This window comes from Hypomesus transpacificus, chromosome 18, assembly GCF_021917145.1.
Source record: "Hypomesus transpacificus isolate Combined female chromosome 18, fHypTra1, whole genome shotgun sequence".
Lineage (NCBI taxonomy): Eukaryota > Metazoa > Chordata > Actinopteri > Osmeriformes > Osmeridae > Hypomesus > Hypomesus transpacificus.
In genome coordinates this window covers 1,106,623-1,132,043 of record NC_061077.1, presented here as the reverse complement: position 1 = coordinate 1,132,043, position 25,421 = coordinate 1,106,623, and the positions used below count along the sequence as shown (strand labels likewise).

The window sequence follows — 25,421 nt, the reverse complement described above, 5'->3', positions numbered from 1 at the left end:
ACAGAAGGAGTTAGCCTAGCCTAGCCTGAATCACCAGAAGGAGACAATGGACACTGTCTGTCAACAGACAGGACTACAGAAGGAGTTAGCCTAGCCTAGCCTGAATCACCAGAAGGAGACAATGGACACTTCCTGTCAACAAACAGGACTGCAGAAGGAGTTAGCCTAGCCTAGCCTGAATCACCAGAAGGAGACAGTGGACAATGCCTGTCAACAGACAGGACTACAGAAGGAGTTAGCCTAGTCTAGCCTGAATCACCAGAAGGAGACAATGGACACTTCCTGTCAACAAACAGGACTACAGGAGGGGTTAGCCTAGCCTAGCCTGAATCACCAGAACAACAACAACATCAGCCATTCAAGTTACTACTTCTGTACTAGGCTGAGTGTGACTGTGAGTGAGTGAGTGTGTGAGTGAGAGTGATTTCAATGGGAGTTCAGGGCACAGGGTCGCTTCCCTGACGTAGCCTATTAAATGTGCAAATTAGAAAATAAAAGTTATGAAACCGGTTAAAAAAAATAATAATTAAGAATCAACGAGGGCACAACCGTATCTAATCTTTCTAACCACGACACTGCTGATGTCCGCGCTGTCAAATAAACAACGACGTAAGTTGTCAAAACTATGTGACGGCTCATTCACCAGACTGGAGGGAGGTGACTGCAGAGCACTCCACTGAGGGGAGCTGTGAAAGCAGGACACTCACAGCAGACAGCGCTGCCAGTGACCTCATCCTGTTTGTTCAGGGTCTTCTGGAGGGACAATGCAGCCTTTCACATCATTAACTCCTTCCATCCCTCTGCCCTTTTGGCTCAGGGGAAACACAATCTTCATGTAGGAAGACAATCTCTTCACGGCTAAACTATACTAAAGTTTGTGGTAACTCAATCCAACGATGGGATGAAAATGAAATGATCAATGATGATGTTTATAAAATGACAGGCAATGCAGAATTGTTTTTTTCCCCTGTCTTTTTCAATAAGTTTGAATTAGATTCAGTCTACCATATTGAGAAACTAGAAAATGATAAAATATTTCAATCTTAAATAATTATTACTGGTTTAAATTGATAAACTTTAAGGAAAGGATATGATTTGAGGCATATATTTTTGTATCAAACAATGACATGGGTACCAGTTAAACCGCTGTAGCTGCATTTTGAACAAGTCATTTTTATTTCAGTCATACTTTGAAAATTGATTTCCAGCAACACAAAGTGATTCATTATATCCTAGATAAACCAGTAAACAACAAAAAGTTCATATATATTTGCACAAGGTGCTTGATTCAGCCACTCACAAGGCAACACAAGGTGGTTTACACAGCCTAGCAAGGCACAGGTTCCAGATATTAGACTGACACTGAAACACTCACTAAAGATCTTAGACCTGACATAAAATTCATATATATGTTATTTGTTTCTCAAAAGAACAGTATACTCTGTACATTGTCCATACATATAATTTTGCATATTTTTCCAGCTCTCCTGAAAGTAAAATGTGTAGTGGCACCAGTATATAGTTTAATTAACATTCTATACTGAAGCATGTACATATGGTCATAAGGCATGCAAAGATAGTCTTATAGGCACTAGCTGTTTAAAATGAAGCGAAATGCACAGATAGAAGATATTATATTCATGATTCTCATTTGGTTTATAACGCGGTAAAGCAGAACAGGCACTATACTATAAACTCTACATTCTAAGCACTGATTGTTATTCTTTTGATTAACTCTCCAATGTTCATAAGATACCGATATATTTTTCTCCAAACATTTAAATCATTCAGTTTTTGCACCTGAAACACTATCTTATAACTGTGCTGTTTTATAAGTCACAGGGTTTTGTTAAAGCTACAGTACTTGATGCAAGCAGCCAGGATCATAAGGCAGACACGACTTCCCACTTTGTTTGATGCAAAACAGCGAGGCAGTGTCTTCACATAAGTATAGTCCAGCTTTAAGGTTCAGAAACTGCTTACTCAATGATTAACACGAATGCTGGCACCAACAGATTCTTAAATCGACAGGAAGAATCGAACAACTATTGTAACGTCACTTCTAAAAAAAATTTGAATGGATAAATCACTTGATATATGCAAAGTCCTCAAATTCTCTGCTTTCCTTCCAAGGATTCTTTCGGGTGAGTCTTCTGAAACCATAGCAACACTCTGCTGGACTCTCTCCTCAGGAACTGTGTTTTGTGCACAAACTCGGTGAACCATGAAATAATAAATGCAATTCTAATAGATTCAGAGGACTCCCAAAGAGAAAGGCAACACCCCCGTGGGAACAGAGGGGCATTAAACTGTGTGCGGTAGTGTTAGAACAGAGGGGCATTAAACTGTGTGCGGTAGTGTTAGAACAGAGGGGCATTAAACTGTGTGCGGTAGTGTTAGAACAAAGAGGTTCGGAACAAGTGACGTCTACATTTTTCACATCCATGAGTAAACCACCTCCAAAGTTGCAGTTTGTCCACGAGAAGTTTGAAATCAGCTTATCCACAGACTTGAGGAAGTGCAGCACTGTTAAGGTCATAGGTGAGAGGGGGCATCTCTCTAGTCTTTTACATGTAAAAGTTTGAAATTACTGGCTAGGCAAGAACAATTCATATTTCATCCCATTTTTGCAGCTCCCCAAGATAATTTTGTTAGTTTCCATTAATGGCAGATTTTATGGTAATTTAGTTTTTTCAGTTAGCAGGCTCTCTGTAAGCAGGGGTTAGAAACCAGGTCAAAAGGGATTGAATGGAGAGAGACAGTGAGAGAGAGAGTGCGAGAGAGGGGAAAATAGAGAGAGAGAGAGAGAGAGAGAGAGAGAGAGAGAGAGAGAGAGAGAGAGAGAGAGAGAGTGTTTTTGTAGTCTGGGTGTAATTGTAGGGAAATGCTAATGTTGGGGAACCATTAAGACACTCTTGAAATCTGTACCAATCATTCAGTCTCTTTGCTTTCAAACGGCAATCAAGTCTGATCAATGGTTTTTAGGATAAATGAATATTCTAAATACATAAAGTCCTTTTTTCTGAAACTGACATGTTTTCCTATGGCAGGTAGTTATGATGAGATTGTTTTGTGCATTGTGTCACCATATTTCCAGATGTTATACCAATTCAGGCATATCCCACCTTAAAACTCAATAGTAAAATTGTTACACTTAAAACAAAATGTGAATGATAGTTTAGCACTTCATAGGTTTGTAAATAAAAACCACTGACTCTCATCCAAGAGTCATGGCAGATTAAACATTGTAAATGAGCCAATACTGCATGACCTAAAATGTAAACACAGGATGAAAAGCCACAATGAGGATCTGGCAAACAAACAAATGATGATCTGTGTAAAACGGTGAACAATGTGAATATGTGAAGATGTATGGACTTCTCCTCAGTCAATCCTTCCACCTTCAGTTGGCTTCAATGGCTTCCTGACAGCCTTCCCAAAGTGTTGACAAACAGTGCAACGCACCTGACACACTGGTATCAATCATACGGATGAGGAAATTCAACTGTTCTCTCCTTAATTACAAGTTTTGGATCAACCAACAACAAACCAAACACAATGTTCAACACAAGACCTCTCATTTCGAGCTGTTTTGACTCAATGTGGACCAAAATGATTCGGAGCTTGTTGTGATCTGTAATGTGTTTGTCTGATCCAAGTACATCCCCCCCACCCCACCCATTCCACAAGGTCCCAAATCTACACAGCCGTCTCTCTGCTAGCCTTCAGGTTAGGAGCGGACAGCTGTCTGCGCATTCTAGGTGGGGCCTGAAAGCTGGTTTGGTGGTTTGGATGGTCAGTTTGGTGGTACCGTTGCTGGTGACTTGAGAAGCCGGCATCTGGATAGGGCATGGTGTTGTAGTGGCAGGGTTGGTAGGGCTGGGGTTGGGGGTAAGGGTGGGGGTATGGGTGTGGCTGCGGAGCCTGGTTTTGGTAATGGCGGGGCGCATGGAAGCCCTGAGAATGCCTCCTGTTGTCAGGCTGCTGCAGAGACTCCATGGAGCCAGAGGATCTCTGGCGGTGGTTGAAAGAGTTGCTGCGTCCTCGCTCAAAAGGTTGTTGTTGCTGGTGGTTGTTGTTGTTCCTGTGGTTGTGTCTCTGGCCTTGGCCTTGGCCCTGCCTCTGGCCCTGCCTCAGACCCTGGCCTTGCTCTAGGTCTTTGCTCCGGCGTAGTACGACAGGGCTTGGCAACGGATGGGAAATCTGGACCACGGGAGCGGGCGGCCTCTCTCTAGACTCTCCACCCCCCTCCTCCGCCTGGTCCTGGCCGCCCTCCTCCTCATCCACGGCCTCTTTGGGCACCTTCAGCTCTATGACCTGCTGGTCGGTGATGATGATGTGTGTGCCGGGGCTCCAGGAGTTGCGGTGCGTGGGGTTGCTCCGGAAGGGGAAGCGGAGCTTGCGGTCCTCGGGGGGGATGAAGCGATGGGGGCCGTTCTGCCTGCGGAGCTGCTTGGAGATCTCCTGCTGCTGGAGGTTCTTCAGACGCACCTGCTCCTGACGCATCCACCGCATGTGGCCCCGACGCAGGGTGGAGCCCTCCTCCCCACCAGCCATCTGATGCTCTGGGTGCCCGCTCTCAGCTCCATCCACCAAGAGGGGCCTGCCCTCTCTGGGGCTGGGGGTCCGTGCGATGCTGCTGGGGGGGCTCACACCAGGGGACTTGGAGTCGGGGGCCTCCGAGGCAATGAGGGGAAGCACCTTCTCCATCTTGACCATCTTGTTTCTGAGGGCGCGGATTTCCACGTCCTTAATGTTGTTCTGCTTCTTCACCTCGTCCAGGATGTCCTCCAGCTTGTCGATGTGGACTTTGAGGTCGTCCATGTCGGCCACCCCTCCCCCCCCTCCCCCTCCCCCTCCACCCCCACGGGGCCCGCTGGGGACGACGTCCTCGATGCGTTCGTCCCCGACCCCGACGGTGTCCCAAACGTCCCGTGCGACCGCCCGCCACGAGTCGCGTTCGTTGGGGTCCTTCTTGCTATAGCTCTCGCAGAGCTCCTTCATCTTGACAATGGCCAGCGCTTCGATTTCCTGCCGTGACTGGCGGAAGTCGTTCAACGCCACCTCGTAGCAGATCTCCTTCACCGCCTGGATCTTCAGGTCGGAGATGGTGACCCACTTGGAGTCTTTGGTGATACGGCGACGCTGGGGGATCTGGTACATTTTGATTGGCTCTCGTCTTTTCCCGCTGCTGGGTAAACCGCACTTTTTGACTATGGTTTGCATCTTGCTGGGAGGCAGTTTTTCTCTCAGGGAGGTGATCAGTCTCCAGCTCTCCTCACAAGACCGCTTATCTGAGTCATCCCCACTATCAGAGTCTCCGTCCTTGATGGGGGGGAAAAAACAGGACACGAACCAAAAAGGTTCCCAACAAAATGGGAGAAATTAAAAGAGGAAGGATGGCTTTTTAAAAGGATGGATACAGGTATGAATATGCAACATGGGAACTGATATTCAAGCTTTGAATTATTGGGTGTTTCAATCGCGGCTAACTTAAGACTTCCAATTCATTTCTTTTTGGATACAACCATTTTATAGTAGTACAAAATTATGATAAAAACCATTTCTGGAACATATATCATTATTCTACATAATGATGTATGACGAACATGCAGTTTTGAATCCCACAAGTATAAATCCAAGGTGGAATTGAATCCTTGGAAAAAACATTAAATTAAATGATACTGACAGTGGCTTTCATTGACTTTCATTTTATGTTTTCTGATACCCTGACATTTACTGATGCTGTGTAAATGTGTGTTTAGTGCATGTTCCACTGATGCAAAAACTCTCATTTGATGATGTTCCTCATCATAAGTTAAAAATAATACAATCAACCAAATAGAGACATCTAGGCTGGTATTGTTCCAAATGTTGCATATTGATATTAAAAATGGTAAAGCATGACTATCATGATTAGAAACAAAATATAAACAGAAAAGGGGATAGGTGTTGATCTAGGTTCTTCTGACATATATCCCAATTCCTCCTCTTCATTAATTTTAAATCATTAGGGCACTTGATAGCTGGATCCCAAACATGGTGCGAGGCATGCAGAAAAGCAGCTGAATTTTGAAGCAATTTCCCACTCGAAGTCCGTGGAAAAGTATTTGTTTAGGAGTTGCTCTAGTATTAGCAGTAGGTTAGAAGGAGACAGAAGTGGTCTTGCAGTTTTAGAGGAAAGCCAGTAGACAGAGGTGACAGGCAGAAGGGAGGTTAAAGTGTTAATCCACTACACGAGAAAGATGTTAGAAGAAAATGCAGTTTCTCATTTTGGCAGACAAAGTACATTACAGATCACAACCAGTTGCAAAAGATGAAAGACTCTAAAGTGGACTGAGATGGTTCACTTGGTCGATGTCCATGGGGGTAAAAAAAAACAAAAATATTCCAACATCCCAAAGAAATTCTGCTTATTTTTTGCTTCGAAACGCAGACTTTCTAGAATGCTCTTCAGTATTCTGTTGTTCTACATCCTCTGGGAACAGAGTCTTCAAAAGGCATTGGATGACTGGATGTTTGTGAGTGAAATAGGGACATGAGGTGACATGCTTTTGTATGAGGTGAGTGAGAGTTTATCCTACATTTAAATCACCTGAGAATATAAAGCCTTTTGTGACTGACTGACTGACTGCACCAGGAGCAAATCCTGAGTGTGTGACATCAGCACAGGTGAGGCTAGCAGAGAGAGGTCGCCAAAGAAGTCAATGAGAAACCACATTGTCGCTATCCGTCGGGAAAAAATTAAAACTACGGCAAGGTATCTTAGTTATTACAATGCATTGTACATGACCAGCAACTGCATTGAAGAGCTGATTACTCAAGACACAACAGGGCAGGAAACTAGAGTCAGAATCTAAACCAAGCAAATCAACAGGCGCCACAACATTGACCATTTCAACAGAAAATCACGGTAACTTAGTCTGAGGCCTGCATTGAATGAGTTAAAAAAAATACATGCCAAACCATGCAAAAGCAGCAACCTTTCACCCCAAATAGAACCCCGACTGATTCAATTACTTTCTTTTTTTTATGACAAGCCAATTTTGTTGTCAGGACTTGGGAGTTGATAAAAGTGGATGAATTCAATCTGAAATCAACCTTTTATTTCACATTATGCTCTTACAAGTGCTGTTTTGCAGGGTTCAGTTACGTCTAGAAGGGAACGTGGGAACAGGGAAAATAGGAATTTAGAAGAGGGAGGAAGCTCACAATCTAGTTCTTTCTGATTCAAATCGTCAGAATCAGGAATAGGAAATCATGGGGTAAAATATCTTTCTCTATGTAGAACTGGGTGAAGAAGATTTCAAACCTCCATGCAAGAAAAACAGTCATGCGCTAAGAGTAAAAGTGCTTCTCACAAACAGACACACGCACACCTGTGAGAAATTAGTGCTAGTCAGACTTTAACGGAGCAAGCGAGAAACAAAGGTCCCTCAACACCTAAACTAGCTACTCTTGGTATGGAGGCTAGATCTAACCATTGGAGAACCATGCTTTAACATTTTGCATCCCAATACACAAAAACAACTTGAATGGCTGTTAACTTTAGGATATCAAAGTTCCTAAAATAATCAATAACACAAATGAACTGTCCCAAAAATAACCCCTAAGGTCAACCCTATAGTTCCAATCCTCTAAGACAAGTGTTGTGATTCTAGAATCTTAAGAGGGTGACTGAGGATTATTCTAAAATCTTAGGGGGTGTCAGTGGACTATTCTAGAATCTTAGAGGGTGGACTGTTCTAGAATCTTAAGGGGCAGACTATTCTATAATTCTAGATAAACGAGTACCTACCAGTCTTTGCTGCTCCAGAAGCTGGTCTGCTTCCTCCTTTTCTTTCTTGTACAAGATCTCCATCTCTGTCAGTCTAGACAAATGGCCCATAGAGGTTTGAATTAGATAGATGGATTGATGAACAGGAGAATGTGTCCCCTTTGCAAGGAAAGTAATACATTATATCCACTATCCAGGTATTTTATTTTTTCTGTTTTGTACAATATGTTTCAATGGAATTCATTACCAGAGTTTATTCAGAAGTCAGAATTTGACCAACTTTAACCTTAACTAATTTAACCTTCAAACTGACTCAAAAGTCAAACTTTCTTGTCTCTTGGGGTCTGTAGACCATCCACCTGACATCTGATATATAAAAAAAACAAAAAAAAAAACTGCCATTTTGTCCACAACACCCACCTATCCATTTGCATCACCGGGTCAGTCAAATTATTATATATATTTTTTATGTAATTTAATGTGACAGTGTGAAGGGCTCCAGCGTCAGAGACATCTACCTTTTCTCCATCTCCTGCTTCATGTCGATTCCCTGCTTCTCCAGAAGCTCTCGCTGGGCAAAGGTCCAGTCCACCGGCTCCACCGGGGTCTCGGCCGACGGGGTCTTCTCCCGCTCCGCGCGCGCCTGCTCCGGGTGGTTGAAGCGGAACACGTGGTTCTTCCCCATTATGATGCGATTTCCTGTGACGAGATAAAAAGCGGGAAAACCATTCAACAGGAGGATGGCGCAAAAGTAGGATTCACGGATGAAATTTGGATTTTAAACTAAACTAAAACACAACTAAACTCAAAGTTGACCTAAACTTGAAATATACTTTAAAAAGAACATCCGAAGGGATACACACCTGAACGCAGCTGAACCGAAGCCCCGACACGCTTGCCGTTAACGTAGGTCTCTGACCCCTCACAGGGCACCAACATGACGACGACTACGGCAACAAGGACGGACACACACACACACACACAAACATCCTTAAACTGAAGGAAAAAAACACCACTCTGGATTCATCCATGCCAACCAGCAAAACCCACTCCAATTCACAAAGTTCTAAAACATTGAATTAACTAAAGGACTACAGACTGACAGTTTATCGATCGAAAGGTATCTCCTGTAGAATCTACGGCATTAGGCCGATGCAGCAGCAAACGTTGCATTTCTGAGTGGATGGATGGAAGTGCTAAAGAGTTATTTACATCCTTGGCACCAAGCTCTTCATGGCGCATGCGCACGCATGCGACCACCAACGAGCGACCAAGCTCGTCTGGTTCACGGCGCTACTCACCATGACCGTTGGCGTTCCTCTCACTGCAGAAGATGCAGTGCTCCTCCTTGATGTGGGCTCCACTCAGGACGATGTCCTGACGCCTCTCAGCGTCCGCCTGGCCAACCCTGCAAGCACGGGGGAGGAAGCAATTTTAGAGAGGGCGAGAGAGAGAGAGAGAGGGCGAGAGAGAGAGGGCGAGAGAGAGAGGGCGAGAGAGAGAGAGAGAGAAGACCCTCCACTACCCTCGCCTCCTCATCTTGACGGCGGCCATTTTAGAGAGAGTGAAGATCCCCTTCCGACACTCTAGCCTTCTTGGCGGCCATTTTAGTCAAGTAGACAGGTCCTCCCTGAGGATCTGGCTGGGTGTTTTATACGCCCTGCTAGCCCCACTTCAGAGAACTCCCCCAGAGCAACACCTTTCATCTCAGCTCCTGCCTCTCATCGTCGTCACCTGCGGCCAATCAGGTAACTCAATACTTAACAGCAAGACGACACAGAAGGGACAGGGGAGGGCAGGCAGGGAAAGCAGCTCGATGTGAGAAGAAGAAACCCCCTAATGATCAAAGCCAGATGGTCTGCCACCTTTGCTTGACTTCATAAAGACCCTCTGGCAGGATATAAAAGGAGGAGGGTTTCTGTGAAGTGGGCTCCCTAACGAATTACTGGAAGTTTTTCTAGCACCTCCTAGACTATTGGAGAGAAGGGTGTCAGTGCTTCACGGCTACCACGGTTACCTGGTGATTCCGTCTTTGATGTAGTACAGCAGACATTCCGACATCAGGGGGTCCTCGTTAAGGTTCACCAGGTGAGGAGTCTAAACAAGATGGGGAAATCGAGAATATATATTTTTATTTTATTACAAGAATTCCGCTAAATCCATTGTTACGGCGTCCATAAACTCTCAGCTATCGTTTGTTTAATCAAATAAATCCTAGAGAAAGTGCCGGAAAGACATTTTAACACAATGACGTTCACTCATTAAGACATCAAGTTAATGAAAGGGTACTAAACTCTAAAACGGTCACATCACTAAACTCGTTACACATCTAATGTCTAAGTTCAAAACACTATCTGCCAAACAACCAACCTTCTTTGGTGAAAATACCCCATTTAAGTCTGCAAAGAGATCACATGGCCTCTCTACGAATAGCTAACCAATGGAGAGGCGGCAGAAGAAAGGAGAGAAAGTGAACGAAGGAAAAGGGAATGAGTGAAATGAGAGATCATGCAATGAAGGAAAAAAACCAGCAGTTGTGGAGGGAAGAGGGAAGCATTTAGAGGTTGGCTCAAAATTCCTAGTTCCTGAAGTTAACATCTTGACAGACAGCTAATCAGCTATATAGGGTGAATAATTGGTAAAGTGGGACACTTTCACAAGTTTTACTTGCGTCTTGAGCAATACACAGGCCGATTTTCAACTTCATAAGGTGCCTGATTCTCGAGATAATCAACATGCACACACACACAGAAAGACAGAGATTCTTGCCTTCATAGAAGTTTTAAGCGTAAGCACACTTTAACAATATTCACCCTAGTACATTTACAGAAGCCAGAAGTACTAAATGCCAAATTTCCCTCCTCCTCAGTCGTGGCTCGATCTGACAAGATCGTTTTGACGTAATTCTTGTTCTTTTGTATTCTTGGCGCTGTGATGCTGCTACTGCGGGGGAGGCTAATCAGGAAGGGGGGAGGGGGCGGGGGGGCACCCACTACAGTCCTTTTCAACTCTCTCTCTAGCTGTGGACTGGAGGGAGGAGGGAGCAGAAAAACAGGAAATTACACTGGAAGTCAGACCAGGGTCCACGAGGCGTTCTATGTCACAGCAACACTGTCTTTAACAGTCGTGTGAATGGCGGGATTTAATGGAAGCCACTGTAACTAGGTTACGGTGAAGGTGTGCTGTCATAAGACGTGACAATTGCTGTGGAGGTTCCGTTTGTCACGATTCAGTGTCGCTACGTCATATCTCCCTGCTGAGAGGATTGTCATGACAACACTCACGACTACGAGGAACTACGAAAACAAACAAGGCTCATTCCTAACGATTAACAAAACGGCTGGGTTTTGGGACCAAAAGGGGTCTTGTAGCTGCACTTGGGGTCATCTCAAAGTGGAGAGAGAGGAGGGGAGGGGGGGGATTCATCGCAATCCCCATGTGATTCAACAAACCTTCTTGGTTGGGAAACTATCGAACTGCTCGTCCAATAAGGACGCTGGCATGTCTGGTTGTAGCTGAGTGTAATCATGGAGAGGAAGTAGCAGACAGGTGGGGAGAGGGAAAGGAAATAAAAGGAAATACAATGTAAATGATTAAAAGTGTGTGGAGGACACAGACAGAATGCATGTCCCAGAGACTGAGCCTGCACAGGGTGGATGAGGAAACCATGGAGATGGCAGGAGAAGTCTAAACAGAAAGAGAGCACAGTGTGTGTGTGTGTGTGTGTGTGAGTGTGTATATGTGGGTGTGTGTGAGTATATGTGGGTGTGTGTGTGTGTGTGTGTGAGAGAGAGTATATGTGTTTGTGTGTGTGAGAGAGTATATGTGTGTGTGTGTGTGTGTGTGAGTATATGTGTGTGTGTGTGAGTGTTCGGGATGTTCCCCGTCTAAACTCTGCCAGGGTTTACCTTTTTAGGAGAGAAAACTCCCAGAGTGCCTCCGTCCTCGCGTATGGCCACGCCCATCTCCGCCAGCAGGGCTTCTCTGAGGAGGGAGAGCAAAAACATGTAGATTAGAGGCCCATTTAACGTAACCATAACACAGCCCTCTAGTCCCAGCACCGTGTCGTCGCTTCAAGCCCTCCGACACTAAACCTACCATTTACACCTGTGACAGCTCCCAGCTAAACAGTGAAGCGCAGACTAGGATAAGAGGGCAGGGCGTGATGTCCGGTGAGACTGTGGTGTCAGCTGCTATACTAAGGTGCCACAGCGTATCTGACGACAGGTAAAGACGAGGCTTCTGGCGGGAAAACAGACGTCACGTGGCGTGTAGCAGGGACTAAGACGGTCACCTGGCGTGTAGCAGGGACTCAGATGGTCACCTGGCGTGTAGCAGGGACTAATATGGTCACCTGGCGTGAAGCAGGGACTAAGATGGTCGACTGGCATGTAGAAAGGACTAAGATGGTCACCTGGGGTGTAGCAGGGACTAAGATGGTCACCTGGCGTGAAGCAGGGACTAAGATGGTCACCTGGCATGTAGAAGGGACTAAGATGGTCACCTGGCGTGAAGCAGGGACTAAGATGGTGTGACCAGCCCTGCTCCCGGAGAACAGACTCCCTTCTCACTTTTTTAGGGTGAGGAGGGCAATAGGATGATGCAGTAAGATGATGCAATAAGCTGTTAACTGAAGTAAAGACTACTCCTGTACTGCCAATGCACTTCAAATACAACCAAGATAACAAGATCATGTCTAGAGGTATGCTGCATGTGGTGATATTCACTGTCATGGAGGTACTGTGTATAGTATTATAGTGATATTCACTGTCACGGAGATACTGTATATAGTATTATAGTGATATTCACTGTCACGGAGGTACTGTATATAGTATTATAGTGATATTCACTGTCACGGAGATACTGTATATAGTATTATAGTGATATTCACTGTCACAGAGGTACTGTTTATAGTATTATAGTGATATTCACTGTCATGGAGGTACTGTGTATAGTATTAGGTACATGTACAGGTTCCTATGTAGATGGAATGATCCCGTACTGACCTCAACTTTGACATCCATACCGTGGCCTTCCATATTGACCCCTCAACTTTGACCCTGTACCCTAACCCTCCATACTGACCCCTCACCTTTGACCCCGTACCCTAACCCTCCATACTGACCCCTCACCTTTGACCCCGTACCCTAACCCTCTATACTGACCTCTCCATGCGAATCGCCTCAGTCTTCCTCAGCTTCTCCTCCCAGGTCTCATTGAGCTCTGCAATGATCTTCTCTGATTCCTGGAAAAAGACGTTTAATACAGTAAGTAAATGTCATAAATGCATAACTTCTTAAATGTCCTTATATATATATATATATATATATATATATATATACATACACACACACACGTCAATATTTATATTGCATTGAAAAAACAATGACATGTGCTAACAGGCCACAGTATCAACACTGAAGGAAACACCGGAAACAAGAGTATTGAGTGCGTTCCCTCCTCCTCTGATAATCTGACATCGTCCTGAAGCAGAGTGTCCTCTGCTGACCATCTGTCAGAGCATGCAGGAAGCGCAAGCACTAAGCTGTTCTCCTGGCCGAGTGAGGGGTTAACAATCTGTCCATCTGCTGTTCTGGATGTGGACGTCGTCTCTGACTTGAGGGGAAGATCGTGCTCACCACTGATGTCCTAATAAGAGTTGTGTTAGACTGGATTGATGTTGAAGTATGCAGGAGATATTGGATTAGTTCTTCTTAACTTGTTGTTATTGTGTTATACTGACAATAATGGTTAGCCTGACCCAAGTTTACATGAATACGACCCTGTTCGACCTGGGTCAGAGGATAGGAAGACCAGGAGATTTTACAGAAAATACCCTTTCCTCTCTGACAACACAAAATAAAGCATTACTTTGTTTGAGTGAAACACAACATTGAAAGTTCTCAACACTGCTGGTTGGATGAATGTAAATAATGGACAATGCATCAAAGAATTGTGTGTAAATGTAACTGCTGGGATTCAAACGGTGGTGCGTAACAGAGGATATTCTTAAGCCTTACGCTTAATAGCCACGGAGACAAGGTCTATTTTTGTTCAATTTCCTCCCTATCTGCGTCGATTCCTGACGTCATTGGATGACAAGATAAACTGGGCACCACGGTAGCCATGGAAACTGGCTGCGAGTTACCACCCTATGTGCTCCCTCATCAACAGCATGAGAGGATGTGTGTGTGTGTGTGTGTGTGAGAGAGAGAGAAACAGTGAGAAAGCATGCTAGTGATAATAATACAACGTAATAAAGACTGATAGTTTTGTAATAGTCTATTTTGATAGCATTAGATTAGGATATTCTGATAGCACAGCATCTAGATGCCAGAACAGAAACCCATTCACTTCCTTAAAAAAAAAAAAAAACATATATATATTATATAGATTACATTTTACATATCCTAACAGGAGCACTACCAGGGGTCGCAACTAACTATTTTCCTCACTGTCCCAGTACCGTCCCAAAGTGCAAATGAACCGTCCCAAACTGAACTTGACCTGTCCCAAAGTGTTTGTGCATATTGACATTCTGGCATGGGTCTAGGTTATTTGCAACACTATTTAAGTCATCCAGTTGTGGGGCTCAAATCAATTTCTGAATTTCAATGTGAATACATACACAATAGAATAGACCATTTTCATGCTTGTTTCACCAATTCTTGGTGTGGCTGTAGAAAAAAAAAAAGTTTCTAAAAGGTCAGATCATGGCTGAGCGGTTAGGGAGTCGGGCTATTAATCAGAAGGTTGTTGCTTCGATTTCCGGCTGTGCCAAATGACGTTGTGTCCTTGGGCAAGGCACTTCACCCTACTTGCCTCGGTGGAATGTCCCTGTACTTACTGTAAGTCGCTCTGGATAAGAGCGTCTGCTAAAATTACTAAATGTAAATGTTTTGTGAAGAAAGTATCTAAAGGTTGAAAATGTATTTTACATTTTAATGTAAAAAATGTAAACATGTTTAAAAACATGTAAAAAAAAAAAAAAAGGTTTGAAAAATATTTTCTACAAAACATTTTGAAAGGTTGAAAATCTATTTGCAATTTTTTTTCTTAAATAGGTTTGTATAATTGATGAGTACTTGATGAGGACTCGACTGTAATCTATTGTACTCAGCTTTACTCTACTCTGTTTTAGGCTTCTCAGTTCCCTCAAGTGGTGTATGAGAGTATTCTATAAGAGGTGGTATATGAGAGTATTCTATGAAAGGTGGTGTATGGGAGTATTCTAAAAGAGGTGGTGTATGAGAGTATTCTATAAGAGGTGGTGTATGAGAGTATTCTATAAGAGGTGGTGTATGAGAGGTGGTGTATTCTCCACTACGCCACCGATGCAATGTATTGCATCGACAAAGTTGTCTGAATCCGAACGTGAGAGTTCTTCAGGTCTCTGCGACTACACCGCTGGGCGGTCGCTGCCGCGGCAACTAATGGGTGACGTTCTCGTACCTTGAGTCTCTCGATGGCTTCTTCTCCTCCGGGCGTAGACATGATGCGCTCCTGGATGCTGGTGACAGACTGCAAGCCCACCTGGCTGCACAGTGAGCCAGAGGACGGGGAAGCAGTCAGGGAGCCAATAGGGGCTGTGGAGAAATGGCCAGGGCGTTGGTTCTCTGAGGATAGTAAGTATCTATGCTTATTGTTGTGTATGTCTTTTAGGTCTGAGCGAAGAGAAGAGAAGGGAGAGAAAAGGGGGGGGGGAGGGAGTGGAGGCAGGAGAAAAGGGAGATTGAGAAGGGAGGGGGTTGGGAACAAGGGAGAGGTAGAAGATGGAAGAAAGGAGGGGAGTAAAAGGACAACATAACGAAATAGGGAGGACAGAGATGGGGGGGGGGAGGGAAAGAGGAGGAAAGACTAGTGTAAGACACACGTTGCACATCAAAGGTTTACGACAAGAAACCACTCAAATGAACAGTTAAACACGGAAGGGCAGTTTTCACTACAGGCTTGTTTAAAATCGAAATACGTCTGTTTACAGAGTCGTCGAAGGTTTTTATCTTATACGGTATCTTTACCCTTCATATATTTGATAGAGTTCGGTCTATAACAGAAGGTAATATTAGGATTAGAAGTACCGTTTGAGCCATCTTTGATGGCCAAAATCCGTAAAATGGTTTCATATAAACTGAATGTATTCTTGGCCGGTGAGCTAAAGATACACAAAGGCCATACTTGGACATTAAATCCATGGGTGAAAACTGCTCTTATTGTAAGGACTGAGAGAAGGGAGAGAGGAGGCTAGGAGGCAGGCTAGGGAGGGTATTGGAGGCTAGGAGGCTAGAGGGATACCAAGAAGCTAGGAGGCAGCTAGGAGGAGGCCAGTAGGAGGGAAGAAGGAGGACAGGCAGCGTGAGGTGATGGAGACACATGCTGCCAGGGTTCAGCCACAATGAGTGAGACTTTGACTTAACCTTAAATACACGCTTATGAATGCTATGATGCACACACTCACTCAGAGCCATAGAAGCCTTCCTAAATGTTGGTTTCTTTTGAGAAAAATGGTAGTTTAGGTGAGGAGAGAGTGCTCTCTTAACCTTGAAAAACAGCCAAATTAAGCAGATCCTAAAAAAAACATATCTTGAGTAGTTACTAATGGAACATAAATTATTTGCAGAAATGATGACTGAATATTCCTAAAATCAGCAGAAGTCTGGATGCTTACATTTCCTTGAACTTCTACTGCTGGTCCTTTTTTAGTGATTTATAATTCATAAAAGTAAGGACACATCAGGGTAAGTCTCTAGGTTCATTTGGTTTTATGATAACAGATTCATTCAAAATCAGAGCCAAATGTGGCTTGGCAAATATTGACAGTCTCAGACCGAAAATGTGTAGTTACCAGGCAGCTTATGATAGGGTTTACAAACACCATGTAGAAGAGGAGGGGAAAGGTTTAGAGAGGATAGTGAAGGGACACCGCTAAAATAAACTCTAGCCACTTCATAACAACCAACAGCCACTCACTGCAAACCAACCGTCTAGATACCTATAGTCTAGGCTGGCTACTAAGAAATGTGAGGGCATGCACCTTTCCACTTGTTGCTCAAAGCTTCAGTTTGAAATAGTAGCTGCAATCTAAAGTCTTGAACATTGTCACCTGCAATTGATTATAAGTGAAAGAAAAACACCACAAGCTTCATTGTTAAGAAAAGAAGAGAGGTTTCAGAGAGACAGGTAAAGTACAAAGATGATGTGGTTGTAGAGGAGGAAGACAGACATATTATTCAGATGACTTAGGAGTTAAGGCCCGTTAACACCAAAGATAATAACTGTATTTGCGCCCACACCAACCTTGACTATCTGCTTCTCGTAACGTTGTCTACCATATCAAATGCGCGGTCGCTTTAAATTTGGATGGATTCTGATTGGTTGTCAGTGTTTATAGTTTCGTTTTGAAAGTGATACAAACAATATTGTTTCGCTATATAGTTCTCGTTATCGTCCTTAATGTGCACGGGCCTTTAGTTATAATATTCCAAGCAATTCCCAACCTTTTCAACTTCGCGGCCCACTTGCTCTAATATTTTTAGGGCCCCCAAACACAGTAGGCCTATCCGTTCACAAAAAAACCCCATATCTTTTATTTTTATTCTTTATCAACCGATAACAGATCGCCATCACGGACATCTCTCCAGTTTCCAGATTTTGTTTAGAAACTGAGAGAGACATGTTAGATTATCCATAGGAAACAAATATGACAGACCACTTATTTATGTGTTAACATTAACGACTGGCAAGCAATGTGACAATCAGATAATGAACGTACATTATAGTAGCTAGAAATGGTTAGCTAGCTAGCCTAGCTAGTTTAACGTTACTGCTCAAATCCGGCATTGGGTAGCTAGCCTAACAAGTAGCTAGTTGTGCTAGCTACTTTTACTGTGTGAGTCAGATAAACTTTAACTTCATAATTGTCGATGTAGCTCAAAACAATTTGAACCCTTTTTCCTTCTTGTTTGACGGGGAGCAACATAAAATCCTGTATACATCGCTAATTGTCATTATGGGAAGATAACCTGAACTCCTCGTAAAAAAATGTAGGATTTTGTGTGCAAGAACTAACGTAACTGCTAGCTACCAGAAGTTGTGGACATGGCTTGTGCAATATACGGAAGTGATGCGTCCATAGTGGGCGTATGCAAGTTAATGCGAAAATGGCTACCATCAACGTGCCAAGCGTAACTATCAACGTGCCAAGCATAACTAGTGGCGTTTCGGTCATTATGATTTTAAGGAAAAGTGTCGTTTTAAATTGTGTACGAATTTTGATAATAATTTACCAACAGTATATATAGGCCTACATTCATATTAGAGTTTTTATTAGTTTGGCGGCCCACCTGCATTACCCTTGCGGACCACTAGTGGGGCACGGCCCACAGGTTGGGAATCCTTTTTATGAGGATGTGAGCCTGCAAACGATTCTACCTCCCTGCCATCATTAAAATCAATAAGAAAACCAAGCTTCAAGCGCATGCTAGGCTAATGACATGCTAACTCGAATTAGCATTTTTCCATCTTTTAACGCGAGCATTTTGTTTGTGCATTTACATGCAATGCTGGGGAAGCTGATTCAAAGGACAGTATGGGGGAAAAAAGCAATGATTAGCTATGAGTAAGCGTAAAAGTGGTATTAAGCAATAGGTGATGCAAGGCCACAAATACACACATTTGCTTCCACTTCCTGGGCTATCATCTCCCATAGAGTCAACTGAGGGGAATCAGGAGAAGATTAGGAGGGTGAGAGGTCATTCTGTACCAGGAAAATGGTACAGGGAGGAACATTTTTACACGCATTTCTCACAACGCTAAAAGACAATGATGAGGATGCGACAAAATGACTGAAATTAGTGCAAGGTTATTAGATTCTAATTAGATAGAAGCATCAGCTAGGTAAATAGTGATTAATCGCACATTACGTTATTAATGTGACAATGACTTAAGCCTCTATCTTACTTAATGAGCAAATTAGGTGCTCATCTTCAATCTTAAGGTCATGCCATTCCAATTACACGGCATGTGTAAATTCAATACTCTGGTTGTCTGTTCATATTTTCTTTTGAACGTTTCCAATAAAGAGGTAATGGACAGACATGGGTGGATGAAAGAACGACAGAAGTAAGACAAGAAAGAGCGAAAGAGAGATTGCTTGTGGTGGGCACCAGGGAAGAGAACAAGTTTCCTGGAATGTGGACTCCGTGACAGCAGGGGGCGCTGTGGCGTGCTGACTTACTGTCCAGGATATCGCCCAGGCCCTGAGCTTGAAGCAGCTCCTTCAGTCGCTGCACCTCGTCCTTCAGATCGCGCACCAGCTTGTTGTTGGGGTCCTCGTTGATCACAGCGTTACACTTGATGTTCTTAGCCCGGTCAGCATAACTGCAGGTTAAACGAGGGGGCAGAAAATCATGTAGCTCAGTGGTTACAGTATTTGACTACAGATCAAGAGGTTGTAGGTTCACCCCCCCCTCCCCCCTTGGATAAAAGACTCTGCTGAATGACTCTGAATAAATACTATTATTAATACGATAAGCCAGCCACCCAGTTGACCTTTACTCAGGTGAGTTGACCTCTATTCAGGTGAGTTGACCTCTACTCAGCTGAGTTGACCTCTCCTCAGGTGAGTTGACCTCTATTCAGGTGAGTTGAGCTCTACTCAGGTGAGTTGACCTCTACTCACCGTAGCGTGCTGAGGGTTTCGTCATAGTTGATGTCGGCAGGACTGAGGGCCGCCACCATCGCCGTCCGGGAGTTGCCACCTGGGGAGACGCGGTCAGCGGAGGGTCATTCGTGTGACCCTGAGAGCGCTAAGGTCGCACGGTGGATCAATAAACAGGGCTTAACTGAGACAAAACGGCGTGCTTACAGAACAGGTCTCCGATTGGAATTTACTTCCGTGAAAGCCCCGAAACAAAAACAATTTCAAGCTGTGAGGCTTCGAGCGAGCAAACAGAGCATACACCGTTTGATCTAAGAGTTGATTCCGCAGAGTATGGGATTGTGTGTTTACAGTGATATAGCAGCAAGGGGAATTAATACATATATATGCACCAAGACCAATGGGATCCTCTCGACTTCAGAATCCCTGAGAGCCGAGATGAAGAAGGGATGGTCTCTCTTGTCTAGTTACTTTGATGTACGGCTGGCTGCCACAGCAGCATCTCTTAGTCTGGCAGTAACATCACTCCTGTTTCTCTCCTCCCATGGATGTTCTCGTCTTCACAGTCATTCAGGCGGACATATGTGGGGTGCCAAACCGTTCACATGTAAATGTGTGTCACCTGCATCCTAATGTCAGATGGCTGAGCGGTTAGGGAATTGGGCTATTAATCAAATGGTTGCCGGTTTGATTCCTGGTTGTGCCAATTCACGTTCTGTCCTTGGGCAAGGTACTTCACCCTACTTGGATCGGGGGGAATGTCCCTGTACTTACTGTAAGTCGCTCTGGATAAAAGCGTCTACTATATGACTACATGTACATTTAATGTTTTTCTCACAACAGACGCAGGAAAAGCATTTCTGTGAATCGGAGCGTCTTACCCAGGTTCTCCCTCAACAGCCAGGTCAGAACCGAGTCTCGGTACGGGATGAAGTCAGACTTCTTCTTCTTCTTGCTCTGCGACCGGCGGAGAACAGGCGTTAAGACCAGAACTTCAATCAATCAATCTTTATTTATAGAGCTAGCTTTAAAACAAACATGGTTGACCAAAGTACTGTACCAGAGGCGTAGCCACGGGTAGGCCTGGGTAGGCACAGCCTACCCAAAAAAGAAAATATCTCCAAAAGATTTTCGAAAAGTATATAAGTAAAAAAACTGAAAAGATGCCTATACATATTTTTCTAGGCCTACCCAAAAAGATTATTCTGGCTACGCTCCTGTGCTGTACAGGAAGCAAAATAACAGAAAACAAAGCAAACAATGGAGGTTTTAAAAGATTTACAGTAAATAAATAAAAAAGAGTAAACAATGGTTAAGAAATATTAAAAGCCAGAAAGAAGTGGTCAAGTCAGTCATAACTCATGAGAGCCGTAACACATCGGTAACCCATGTCGACAGCAGAGGAGATGTGGAATGAGACTGAATGGAATGTTTTCCTGCTTAAACAGTCGAGGCTTCATATTCTATGGAGAGTCTCTAAAAGATTTTTTTTCGTTTCATAAGTGTTTTTAATAAGCCTGATAAGAGTTGATGTCTTCTACGTCTCACGTAATATATGGAAGACTACAGCATGGAAGGGCGAAAGAAAAAAAAATGGTGACTTGAAAAAGATCAGTTTTGCGCTGTTCGGGCGGAGGCATGAAAGCCCTGGCTCTTCAAGTGGATTAGACGGTTATAGTTGATCTTCCAAAGAATTTACCTTGCTGGTACAGTTATCCTGGGTAGGCAAGCATTATCAGGAAGAGAGAAAGAGAGTGAGAGAGAGAACAGAAGGATAGACAACATTATGAATGCCCTGCTACAAACACACATTTCTTGAAAGGAGAGGGAGGGAGAAAACAGGAAGGGGAGGAGAGAAAGAGAGAGAAAAGAAACAGACAGTGGAGGGTTGCAGAGAAAGGGAGGGAGGAGGGACGAAAATTAGAGAGAATGAAGAAGCTGGAGATGAACAGTACTCACCACCTCGGCCAGGGCAGATATGACTTTCCCTAACGTGGTCAGAGACTTGTTGATGTTCGCTCCCTCCTGGAACCCAAAGAGAAAAAGGGTTTAGAGAGTGACAGATATTGGGATGTCCCCCAAAATGTATATGACTTTTTGAGAGAATAAAAAAATTAAATAAAAAAATAAAAAAATCTTAATCTCTACAGATATCCATTCCCAGTGTCTGGTGACCAAGTGGATCACCTGTTTGAACTTGGTTGCGGCACGGTCAACGTACCTTTAACCTGGTCCCTGTGGCCCCAGTGGAGTCGGCTCGCTCACTGCCTGCCAAGTCCACCAGGCTGATTTTGCTGACCTGAGACAAAACAAAGTAGAGACAGCATTAATATGAACCCCACAAACTCTGGTTGAGAACATGACTGATGACACTACTATCGATTCTCTTTATCTTTAGACTGCTTTAGCTCATAGCAGTTCCCAACATACATTTTTAGACGTGAACGTGAGTGACAGGGAGAGCAAACAAAAGAATGCTAAGCAATTTAAATACAAATTTCAACTGTTGAACAAAGGAATGTCTCCACTGTGAGATCGGATGTAGTATCGCACAACAATAGCCCTGTGTGAACAATAACAAGAGTTTTCTTTGTGTCTTCCCACAAGCAGAGGAAACTGAATCCTAAAAGACCTTTTCTTTCCCCAGACCTCAACCAGCCCAGAGCAACGTAGCAGACAGAAGCCTGGGCATGAGGAGGGGGTGCTGAAGGGATTAAACAACATGCAGGTCCGGCTGAATGTTATTTCTCACTGAAATTCTGTGAGAAATTCTCACTGAACGTGCAAAGACATTTATGTGTTATCGGTATCGTGGCCAACCAAGATGACTTTTTCTCTCTCTTGAATCAGGAGAGAGACGTGAAGCAAAGTGCCCAGCCTAAGTGGGACGCACACTTAAGTTTGGGTTCCACAAACCTTTTCTGTGGACACTTCCGTTTCATTGTCGTGTTTCTTCTGAGTGAAGACGATGGTGAACACAGCGTGGGACCTGCTGCTGGTCTCGTTCATGTTGGTGGCCGCCACCGTCCTGAACAGAGTTTACACACACACACACACGAAGATCGTAACCAAGTTTAATTTAAGAGGTGGGTTTTGCCTCCTGAATGACATAGGACTGAGGGAATATTGGTTATACTGGTTCAAATAATCTAGTCAAATGTGATAAACGCTTCAATGTCCCCCACAAACGTGATGTGTCTTAGCAATACGGCTATTTTTCCATTACCTGAATATACAACGCACACAATACTGGGGACAATAAATCAAATTGTGTAAAATAGCAAGGGGTTTCTTATAGCTTTCTTACCACAGCATATACAGCGCATTGACAGGAAATTCTCTGATTGACACTTCCACAACTAAGCCTTAGTGGTTGGAATGGAGGTGAGTGGCACAAAGACTAATATGAGGAGAGGTAGGCCATGCCGACAAGGGCACAACCACACAGGCGTACGGCCAGCCCAGGAGGATACACACTGGGGAGAGAGATGGGCCTTACACGCCAAGTTCCACAAATAAGCCTTCTGAGTCAGCACAGTCCAGCAGATTAAGGCAGAGTTCACTCCTTAGCATGAGACTGTGCACTCAGGTTTCGCACACCTAACTGACACACAGCAACTATACACACACATCCCAAAGGAAAACCCTCAATCTGTGTAGCTAAAATTAACCTTGGCCAAGCAGCCCTAATGACAACCAAACGGTTTGTAGTTCCACCAAACCAGCCATGCACCCTAAAGTAGGACTGAACCCATCAACAAACAAACTTAAGATGTCATTTTTCTGAACCAATCATTCTCCTTGACAATAGAGATCTTGTGGATGTCCTCATGCACTGGGGATTGGGATGGTTATAGAACACCCTTGAGCCAAAGAACCTTTCTCCTCTACCCTCCTCCCCCTCTCCTCTCCCCCCTCTCCTCTCCTCTCCTCTCCTCTCCTCTCCCCCCTCTCCTCTCCCCCCTCTCCTCTGCCTCCTCCCCTCTCTCCTCCCCCCTATCCCCTCTCCCTCCACTCCATCCCCTCATGAGTGGACCCTTCCAGAAGCTAACCTGGCCTTGTTCCCGGCGTCCATGAGGTCAGCGATGTCTGTGTAGGAGGTGACGGCCAGCTTGGACAGGTCCTCCACGTAGGGCCCCAGCAGGGGGTGCTCTCGCACCCGCAGGTTCCCTTTGTTCTTGGGGTTGAGTAAGTCCCTCACGCGCTCACAGTAGATCTCCATGTAGCTGACCTAGAAACAATCGCGTTAGGGCATCGGAGTGGACACTGGGGGAACAGCACACTGAATGGCTGAAAACGAACCCAGACAGGTGAACATTCTAGAACACTGACGGGTGTCCCTTCTAGAACACAGACAGGTGAACATTCTAGATCATTGACGGCCAGGATCAGGCTAGCATGGCTGGAGCTACACTGGTTAAGCTACGCCGGCATTGATTTAGTTTTTTAGGGAGGGGGATCGTATTTTGAGAAATGATGAAGTTCAAGTTCAAGTCTTTCATTGTCAGATGCACAGAACAACACAGAGTCAGACTGGGCACTGAAATTCTTAGGACAAGACAACGCAAAGCAACCTGGCATAACATAACATAGGTACACAGAACATAGATTACAATCTATGATAAGCAAAAATATAGTAAACCTCCTACTATAGAATAATATACCATATTCAATACAGTATACTAAACCTCTAAATACACATATTAACCTATACTAACTTTATAAACCTATACTAACCTAAGACAAGTGAAGTACAATAGCGCAATATTGCTGATAGTGCAACCAGTGCAACCAGTAGCTGAAATAACCTATACTAACCTTATAAACCTATGCTAACCTAAGACAAGTGATGCACATGCACACATTATGTTACCATCGTTATTTGAGCTGGAATGGGGGGGGGGGTGGGTGGGAGAAAGAGCCAGATCTAAACTGAAGAGCGACGTAGTTATGAAACCTCCGTGTGAGCCAACAGCCTCCTGCTGAATCTAAAACGGAATCACACCTACTCTGTTTGGTCTTCAGAGTTTCAGAGACTTTCATTTGAAGCCGCTTTAGGTAAACATGAGGGGACTAGCTGAGGTGTTCTTCTACTAGAACGTTGCTAGGGCCGCCCCTCCCCCTCCTCTTCCCTCTCCCCCGTCTTAGTCTGGCGACTAATGTGAAGATGATGGAGGGCTAATATTATCAGAGCACAGCGAGGCGCTGCGTTGCCAGGTCCTGGGATGACTCATCATCTGGATGTGTTTTAACGGGACTCCGAGGGTCGGTAGGAGGGGCGGAGGAGGAGTTAGAACCCAGGAGAGGACATGGCACTCACCTCCACGGAGTAGGAGAGATCCCCTTTGTTGCTGTCATTGATCTTCTCAAAGAGATCTTCACAGAGCTGAGAACACAGAGAGAGAGAGAGAGAGAGAGAGAGAGAGAGAGAGAGAGAGAGAGAGAGAGAGAGAGAGAGAGAGAGAGAGAGACATTGTTTTACAGTCAAGAAAGGAGAGAGAGACGAGAAGCAAACAGAAGTAGATCGGAAGGTAGATGACCCGTTTCTGAATGCTGTAAGCTCACTGACGTGTGAACATTCTAGAACAGAGACAGGTGAACAATCTAGAACACCAACAGTCGAACATTCTAGGGCCAATGCCGTGGTTCACAGAGGTCGTACCAGGGGAATGATTCCTTCCTGCCCGTCCTCCTGCTTGCCCATCATGGTGTAGGACTTGCCAGCTCCGGTCTGGCCGTAGGCAAAGATGCAGACATTGTAGCCTTCGAAGGCGTGCTGCAGCATCTCTTTACCGATGTCATTGAACACAAGCGTCTGTGAGGCGAAGCAGGGGTCTTCGGTCTGTAAGGAGCAATAAATAAATAAAAACAGTTTTACGATGTATCACACACACACACACACACACACATGTAGCCCTACAAATGGCTTGTTTTGGTTGTTAGTTCAAGAATCTAGCTTTGTCCAAAAGAAAATCGTGGCAAATGTTG

General features: G+C 44.3%; 1 protein-coding gene across 4 annotated transcripts in view; it reads right to left on the bottom strand.

The window, feature by feature from the left end:
* The window catches only part of kif1b (kinesin family member 1B), a 66,299-nt gene that overhangs the window by 21,549 nt on the left and 19,329 nt on the right, over nucleotides 1-25,421 (bottom strand). For 3 of the 4 annotated variants that reach the window (XM_047040323.1, XM_047040322.1, XM_047040324.1), the window contains exons 4-20: nucleotides 25,096-25,275; nucleotides 24,754-24,819; nucleotides 23,486-23,664; nucleotides 22,350-22,461; nucleotides 21,655-21,732; nucleotides 21,393-21,458; nucleotides 20,315-20,390; nucleotides 19,455-19,533; nucleotides 19,011-19,153; nucleotides 15,230-15,363; nucleotides 12,943-13,022; nucleotides 11,686-11,761; nucleotides 9,795-9,874; nucleotides 9,079-9,185; nucleotides 8,641-8,724; nucleotides 8,296-8,476; nucleotides 7,799-7,871 (exon numbers count right to left, since the gene is read on the bottom strand). In XM_047040323.1, coding sequence (XP_046896279.1) covers nucleotides 7,799-7,871; nucleotides 8,296-8,476; nucleotides 8,641-8,724; nucleotides 9,079-9,185; nucleotides 9,795-9,874; nucleotides 11,686-11,761; nucleotides 12,943-13,022; nucleotides 15,230-15,363; nucleotides 19,011-19,153; nucleotides 19,455-19,533; nucleotides 20,315-20,390; nucleotides 21,393-21,458; nucleotides 21,655-21,732; nucleotides 22,350-22,461; nucleotides 23,486-23,664; nucleotides 24,754-24,819; nucleotides 25,096-25,275 — 1,794 coding nt within the window. Of the gene's footprint in view, nucleotides 1-11; nucleotides 5,326-7,798; nucleotides 7,872-8,295; nucleotides 8,477-8,640; nucleotides 8,725-9,078; nucleotides 9,186-9,794; nucleotides 9,875-11,685; nucleotides 11,762-12,942; nucleotides 13,023-15,229; nucleotides 15,364-19,010; nucleotides 19,154-19,454; nucleotides 19,534-20,314; nucleotides 20,391-21,392; nucleotides 21,459-21,654; nucleotides 21,733-22,349; nucleotides 22,462-23,485; nucleotides 23,665-24,753; nucleotides 24,820-25,095; nucleotides 25,276-25,421 lie in introns of those variants that run through there. The other variant, XM_047040325.1, reaches the window with a different exon arrangement.